General features: G+C 45.5%; 1 protein-coding gene across 1 annotated transcript; it reads left to right on the top strand.

Annotated features, from left to right (window-relative positions):
* On the top strand, positions 1–8,684 carry IL4 (interleukin 4; the record flags this gene model as incomplete). The annotated part of the gene is made up of 4 exons (XM_082621282.1): positions 1–135; positions 408–455; positions 5,785–5,910; positions 8,592–8,684. The coding sequence occupies 4 exons, from the start codon at positions 1–3 to the stop codon at positions 8,682–8,684; spliced, it is 402 nt and encodes a 133-aa protein (XP_082477408.1).

Genomic DNA, 8,684 nt, shown 5'->3' with positions numbered 1-8,684 from the left:
ATGGGTCTCACCTCCCAACTGATCCCAATGCTAGTCTGCTTACTGGCATGTACCAGCAACTTCGTCCATGGACACAAGGGCGATATTACCTTAAAAGAGATCATCAAAACGCTGAACATCCTCACAGCAAGAAAGGTGAGTAAGCTATCTGGCACCATCTCTCCAGATGTTCTGGTGATGTTGTGCATATTTCTTAGACTGTGAAAAGAACATAACAGCTTCTAGAGAGTTGGTAGTTGGTGATAGGATGGGGAGCAGTGTGGAGACTTTTCTCCTGGCACTTTTTTCCCCCGAGGGACCACAGGAAGTTTTCTCAGTTTGAGGGAGTCAGAGCTGCTCAGCAAGGCTTACCCTGTGCAGTTGGAGGTAACTCTGTCTCTTGCTCTCTCGTTCCTGCCTGGGCCAAGAACTCGTGCATGGAGCTGCCTGTAGAAGACGTCTTTGCCACCCCAAAGGTAAGAGCTGTCCCGGGTCTGCTTTGGCAGATGGGTGACTTGGGGAGGAGAGCCATCCACAAGTGTTCGAACAAGAAATTTTTTTTAACATAAAGGGAACAGGCCCAAATTAACTATAATGGGTGAAACGTTTTCAAAGACTGAGAATTCTGATCTTTACTCTCAAATACATTTTGGTGTTTCTGGTTTCACTTGATTTAGAAGATGTATAATAGAAAGCTTGGGTTTTGTAGTTATAATTCAGATCCCAGTCCAGGAAAAAGCTCTTTAGGATTTACCCAACCCAGGTCGAGTACCTGGAATATAGGAGGCACTCAATAAATGCTGTTGAAGGAGAGAATTTTTCTGGCCCATACATTTCTGAAAAACCAAATATTCTCACAAAAACAGATATTGAGATTACAGATTGAGAGAGCTTTCATTTTGTCTAAGAGACTTCCTATGGCAACAGAAAAGGTATCGACAGAGCCCCTCCTCTTCCGCAGCCTGGTCACCTAACAGCCCACCGGCTCCGGGCATGGCTGTCCAGAGACCCTCATCTTGCTCTGTCCTGCCAACTCCCCTCGGGCCTGTCCAGAACCGTCCTGCTGGACAGGGGCCGACATATCCCTGCCTCCGGCTGCTCCTGCCAGAGCATCTCACCTTTCCTCCTCCTGCTGCATCTCACCCCCACTCCCCGATCTGCAGTGGGAGGAGATAGATTTGACAGCTGATAGTGCATTTTTCTCTGACAAACACATGACTACAGCCATATCAATAGCTTTCTGCACATCAGTTCCTGTTTTCATGGAAACACACGACTGAGAATGAAAAACCCAAAGCTTCAATTTACCAGTGGTCTCCTAACCACCTGCTTTCCACATGTACTAGAGGGTAACTTGGCCAGGAGTGAAGCCCTATGTGTTGGGCAGGGCCACACCCCAGCATCCAGGCCACAGGGCAGGCCTGTCCTGCTCGTGAGCAAAGCTGGTCTTCAGGCCTTTATCTGGACTATCTCACTTTATTAAAGATTATTCCAGGAGTCTGATATACAATGATATATAATACTGTAATGTAATTATATAATAGTATATAATATAAACGTATAATACGTAATATTACATAATACATATTATATAATTTTATCCTTCAGAATCTCATCCCATATCAGACTGTATCTGTCCATCAGCAGGTTGGAAGGACTTGGAGATTTTATATATATATAAATTTGTATATTATATATAATGTATTAATACTTTATATATCTCATATATTAATATTGTATATATATAGAAATAAAATAGCCAAGAGTCCACTGAGCTGTGCTCTGGGCTCTCCAGAGGTTGGCTGCACTGCTGGGAGGGTGCAACCAAAGCCAAGGGCAGGGCCCCAGCAGAAGTGCCAAGGGTTTGGAAGTGAGACAGTCTGTGGCTTTAGCCCCAGTTCTGCCATTAACTAACTATGTGGCCTTTGGCAAGTCTCCACACCTCTTTGTGCCTCAGTTTCTACATCTGAAGATTTGAAAGCAATTTTGAAAGTTGGTTGGAATCCAACTCTTGAGTTAGTGGAAAATGTTATTGTATGATATAACTCTTGATTAAAGGCAAAAACTGGTTGTAGAGAAGCAATCATTCTAAGAAAGGGGCCAGCGTTAGGAAATGATCAAACAATCCATGACTGCGAGCCTAGGGCGACCCCACCCTGGGCTGCTCTAGAAGACCCAGCCAGCCCTCACCCCCGCCCAGGTGCAGGCTAGTCCCCGCTGCCTTCCTTCACTCTAACCTATCTCACGTCTTCTCCCGAACTGCTTCTATTCCTCCTGGATTAACAAGCTCATTTTTCCATTCTTCTCTTTTCCTCAAAGACTCAGCACTGCTTACTTATCTATTAAGATACTTCAGAACAAAGAAAGGTTGTTATTTTAAAAACCCACAAAGATGCTATGTGGGAGGAAAAGTTACTTCTTTGTGTTCTCAAGAAGAACATCTTTCCAAAATCCAGCATATTCATTTTAGTGCTTTTGGGGATCCACAGTTCCATTATGCCCAAATTGGGTGGCATCTTGCTCTTGGCAAATGCTGGAAGAATGTGCTGATCTAAATCCTGGGTTCCACATGCAATGCCTCCCGAGTGTCTCTGAAGTTAGGTAGTCTGAGGAAGAGAAAGGTGGAAAGCAAGCAAGCTGGCTGGCCTAGGAAGGACTTCTTGGTGGACCATTAGTTGGAGGTATTTCCTACTACCAAAGGGAGCAAAAGTCCATAATTTTTCAGAGAGCTCTATGCCAACCCTCAAATCTTTTTTTAAAAAGCGAAAGTAGAGGATTTTTTCATACATCACATTTGCTGACTAAATTTGGGCATAAGTGGAGATAATGAATACAATACATATAGGATGCATCTGTATGTCCTTAAATGAAGCTAGTCAAGACCCATTAGAACTCTAGCAGAATCCCTGCACAGAAGAAGTCTCCCAAATGGTGTGCCACCATTGCTGTATTCCCATGAGGGGTGGGCTTCTTTCTGGCAGGAGACCAGGCCTCCCTTTTGAGCCTCTTTCCTGAGCAGTTCTGAACTGCAGAGTCCGCACGGCTCCTCAAAGTGTGCTAAGCTAAGCAAGACACACTCAGGCAGCGAAAGCTAGACAAGCAGTCGAAAAAGTGGGTGGTCAGAGTGTCATCCTGTTGCCACAATGCCAATGGAACTAAAACATTAAGGTCTTTAACTAAAACTGCCTTTAGAATTCCTTCTTTTAAAAGTTTTCCATTTGATTCAAACTCTTTTCTATACTTACCCTAATCACCTTTAGAAAGCCTTTTGAAAAATATCTTTTAGTTATTTTTAAAGATTTTTTCATGTGGGCCATTTTTAAAGTCTTTATTGAATTTGTTACAATATTGCTTCTGTTTTATGTTTTGGTTCTTTGGCTGCAAGGCATGTGGGATCTTAGCTCCCTGACCACAGATCAAACCCACACCCCCTGCACTGGAAGGCAAAGTCTTAACCGCTGGACTGCCAGGGAAGTCCCCGAAAAATATCTTTAGAGGGTGTTTTCCTACCTTAAATGGCTACATACTCAAAACTGAGACAGTATAATTTCTAAGCTCCTAGCCAACGTTTTAGAAAAGGCTCATCAAATTTTGATGGAAAAATAAGCAAAGGATCTCTTCTCCTTTTGGCATTCTTGAACCTCATTGTTCTCTCTCCAGCAACATAGGCATCTGCCTCCATCTGCATACTCAGCTAGTGTCTGCCTTCACCTTGGCCTCCCCACCTCTGCTCACCCACAAAGCGCCCCCAGAGGTATGGTGATTTATGGGAGGTTTCTTGACTCCCAGAGCCCAGAGATACTGGTGCTGCTCTTAAATTTCCAGCCAGAGTATATGCCCTTTGGAAGGACATGTACTTCATTAAGTACATACATGTCCTTCCAAAGGCCCTGCCCATGAGCCATCAAGCTCCACAGCGGAAAGGGGAAGCTTTCGTAGTCTAGGATTCTGGCGCCTCGGTCTGGGTCAAGATCTTCCTGGAAAAACCCTAAAATATGAACTGCACTCCTAGAATTTAGCCTAAAGAAGTAAGAGATGAACACAAAGATTTATACAGATGACTTGCTGCCACCTTATTCACAGAAGCAAAAAACTGCAGTGATAGAGGATTGATCAACTATGGCACAAATATGCCCTAGGTTCCTACACAGCTCTCAATCACATGTTCTTAAATATTACTGAACGATTTAAGAAATTGCTAGTACTATATGTTAAGTGTAAAAAGGTTATAAAAGAGTATCAATAGCTGGTCCCTATGGCAAAAAAAAAAAAAAAAGTATTAAAAAAATCTGGAGAGATAGTTACCAAAATCTTAACAGTAGTTCTCTCTGGCTAGTGGGATAATGAGTGAATTCACTTTTGTTGAATGTATATTACTTTTTTTTTTTGTGGTATGCGGGCCTCTCACTGCTGTGGCCTCTCCCGTTGCGGAGCACAGGCTCCGGACGCGCAGGCTCAGCGGCCATGGCTCATGGGCCCAGCTGCTCCGCGGCATGTAGGATCTTCCCAGACCGGGGCACGAACCCGTGTCCCCTGCATCGGCAGGCGGACTCTCAACCACTGCACCACCAGGGAAGCCCCCTGTATATTAATTTTATAGTAAAAAGTTTGGTAATCAGAAAAAATACGGAAGAACCTAAAAAGCTGCTTGGACAGTGCTTTTCATATAAATCCCCTGGAGATCCTGTTAATGCACATTGTGACTCAGTGGGTCCAGAGGGAGGCCTGAGATTCTGCACTTCTAACAAGTTCCCAGGTGACGCCCACGCTGCTGCTTCATGGGCCATATTTTGAGTGGCAAGGAACAAGAGCAGGTCCTGGCAGAGGCTGGAGACAGGTTTATCTGAGCTGGATTGGGCTCAAGCTAAGACACCCTCCAGGCTCTGGGCCTTTGTTCTTCAGTGGAGAGAGAGAGGACACACCAGGCCTGACCAGGCTGAGACACATTCTCTCTCCCAGGTTCTCAAAAAGAGCTGGTTCCCCACTTGTACAAGCCCTCTTCTGAGGCTCAAAGGTCCCCAGGAAGAGCCATGTGTCCAGACTCACACCAGGGCTGCCAGCATTCCAAGGAGGTTCTGACCCTGCACATTCGAGGCTAGAAGCCCCTAACAGAAACTCTGTCCAAGGCCCAGCACCCTTTCTCTGAAGCTGCCCCTCATGTCCCCAGGTCACACTCCTGGGGCACCTAGCTCTGATCCTGGCACTCACCTCTAGCTATGTGGGGACATGTCTTATCTCCTCACACTGCTACTTCCCATGGGGAGGGTTAAATGGAGTGCTGGCCAAAGTGGCACTGTCTAGGTCAAAGGATGGGCATTCATTTATTCAACAAACGTGGGATTTCCAGGGAACCTGGATTCAAAAACTATAAATTACGGGAATAAGACAGAGCAGACTCTGATTACGAGCTGATGTACATACAACTGCATCCACAGAAAAAAGAGCTTGCATGGGGTAAAGAAACAGACATGGGTTGTAGACAGATGGCCCTGCATGCAAATCCCCACTCTCCCATTTACTTCGTTGAGTGACTTGATTCAGGTACCCCTTCAGCAAAACCCTCCAAGGGAAAAGAAATTGGGAGGTTTCAGGAAAAGGCTGCTGCATTTGCAAGTAACTGGAAGAGGTTGTTTACTGTGACGAGCAGCCTCCATTCACATGGCAGGAATACTTGAATACCTGATCCACAGTTGAGCAAATTCACCTCCACTTGTCCTTCTGGAAAGAAGAAACCAGAAGGAAACATCTCTCTCCAATGTTCAAAATCAAGCTAGCAGTGGCTACCTGTGGAATTTCTCTTTCTAGAACACAACCGAGAAGGAAACTTTCTGCAGGGCCGCGACTGTGCTTCGGCATACCTACAGATACCACAAGTGCTTGAACAAACCCCTGAGTGGACTTCACAGGAACCTCAGCAGCATGGCAAACATGGTAAGCTGCATTATGCCAAGAGCTTGCCTTCCAATGGATGGCAGCCTTACTTCTAAGATATTTCTCCTTATGAATAGTAGTACCCTTGGTTAATCAACCCATTCATTCATTCGACAAATATTTGTTGAGGCTCCATGAGTGTTGCTTACAGGTACTGTTCTAGGCACTGGGGATACAGTTCTTGCGCTTACAGAATGTTGTAATGGGTGAGTGAGAAAAGCAAACAAGCATATGATTCCAGTAGTGATAAGTGCCATGAAGAAAAATACAGAAATAAAGAACATACAGGGGTCATGAGGGAGAGGGCCGATTTAGTAGTTGGTGACATCATCTGAGCAGATATTTGAATTAAGTGACAGAGCCGGCCATGTTACTAATTTGGAAGGAACATTCCAGGCAGAGGGAACAGCTGTGCAAAGGCCCTAAGGTAGAAATGAGCTTCATGTGTTCAAAGATCAACAGGAGGGCCTGGATCAGAGTGAGGGAGGAGGATTTTAATAGGAGATCACACAGGGCCTATGGATTCTGCCCCAAGCATGGTGGGAAACTCCCACAGGGTTTTAAGCAAGGCAGAGACCACGATCTGATTTATGTAATTTTTAAAATGATCATTCTGGCTACTGTGCAGTAAATAGACTGAGTAGGGGTAAGCATAGAAGTAAGATGGCCTGTTGAGAGGCTACCACAGTATTCCAGCCTGGAGATGATGGTGGGTGTGACAGGGTGGAAGCGGCAGACATTGTTAGATTTGGGATATAACCAAAAATAGAGCCAGAAGGACTTGCTGACACATCTGTTGTGGGGGTGAGGGAAAGAGTAAAACGTGGGCTCCTGGTTCCTAGCCTGGGCTCCTTGGGGAATGGTTGGTGCTGTTATCAGATATGAAAGACCGGGGGTGATCAGGGCTGGAGGCTGAGCTTAAGGTCAGGAGTTGAATTTTATACATAGTAAGTCTGAGGTACCTACTGACTAGTCAAGTGAAGATGTTGATAAGACTGTTGAAAAAGTCTGAAGCTTAAGGGAGATATCAGAACTTGTGATATTAAGTGAAGAGTTCTTAGAAAGATGTTGTTTAAAGCCACAGGCCTGGACTTCTCTGGTGGCACAGTGGTTGGGAATCCGCCTGCCAATGCAGGGGACACGGGTTCGAGCCCTGGTCCGGGAAGATCCCACATGCCACGGAGCAACTAAGCCTGTGTGCCACAACTACTGAGCCTGCACTCTAGAGCAAGCCACAACTACTAAAGCCCACATGCCTAGAGCCTGTGCTCCGCAACAAGAGAAGACGCGGCAATGAGAAGCCCGCGCACTGCGAGGAAGAGTAGCCCCTGCTCACCACAACTAGAGAAAGCCCACGTGTAGCAACGAAGAACCAATGCAGCCCCAACGCAGCCAAAAAAAAAAAAAAAGCAGGGAGGCTTTTTTTTAAAAAAATAAAGTTACATAAAGAAAGAACAAAATCCAAGAACTGAGCCCAGAGGCACTCTAACATATAGAGGTCAGGAAGAGGAGGGTCCAGCAAAAGAGACTGAGAAGTAACCAGTGAAGTAGGAGAAGTCAAAGAATGCGTGGCACCCCAGAAGGCAAGTGAAGAAACTTTTAAGAAGAAGGGAGTGATCAACTGTGTCAAATGTACTAAAAGGTCAAGAATGATGAACACTGAGAATGGCCACTGGATTTGTCATGAGGGAGGTTACCGGTGATGCTGATATAAATGGAGATTCGGGATGAAAGCCTGACTAGAGTGGATTCCATAGAGAATGGGGCTGGGGAGGAGTGAAAAGAAAGGGGCACCGAGTATAAAAACTCCTTCGAGGTGCTTTTCTATAACGTCGCAGAGAAATAGAACAATAGCTGAAGGGCAGGTATGGCGTGAAGGAAGTTCTTTTAAGGTGAGGTCTATATGGAGCATGTTAGTATACCAGTGGGAATGATCCAGTAAGAGGGGAGAACTGATGGTACGAAAGAGGCAGAGTCAAGAGTGGATGTTATCTAACGCCAAGTAGAGGAACTGGGGACATTCATCCCCCCCACCATGCCTTCTTTACAAGGTAATAGAACAGGGAGATGACACTACACTGTCTCTTTTGAGCCTCTTAATTATCTTAGGAAGTAGGCGCTATTGTTCCCCTTTTACAAAGGAGGAAACTGAAGCTTTTATAAACGAAGTAGTTTGTCCTAAGCAATGCAATTAATAATTTGGTAGAGCTGAGATTCCAACTGAAGCGGTGGCCTGGTGGTAGGTACCAGGAATCCTTTCCACCTGAAGGGCTGCCAAGCTATGATGTTTCTGGTTAATGGGCAGGGGGGCAAATGGACTGAATCTCTCTCTCAGCAGTCCAGATGGCCACGGGCTCAAGATGGCAGCAGGCAGGTCTGAGCCTCCACCTTCATGTTACGCCCCTGAGCAGAACCTAGCTGTGACACACCTCTCCAGGGATGGCCACACCCTGAAGGCAGACAGTTAGTGATAGTACAGTGGCCATTTCTAGGAGTGTAAGTAGCATGCACCAAAAACAGGCAAACCCTGTTGGCCTAGTGGCAGAGTCAAGCCAGACTGGAGGCCCTGGTTTGATCACTGTTCAGGTGGCAAGTGGCAGCATAGGCTTGACCCAGGTAGACAGGCATGAGCAAGACTCAAATACTTAGCAATGCAAACTAATGAAATGTTTCTTTTGTAGACCTGTTCTGTGAATGAAGCCAAGAAGAGTACGTTGAAAGACTTCTTGGAAAGGCTAAAGACGATTATGAAGGAGAAATACTCAAAGTGTTGA

Source organism: Mesoplodon mirus (genome assembly GCF_964341445.2).
Source record: "Mesoplodon mirus genome assembly, chromosome: 5".
Classification (NCBI taxonomy): domain Eukaryota; kingdom Metazoa; phylum Chordata; class Mammalia; order Artiodactyla; family Ziphiidae; genus Mesoplodon; species Mesoplodon mirus.
Note: the sequence above shows the minus strand (reverse complement) of the source record. Positions and strands in the feature narration are given on the sequence as shown.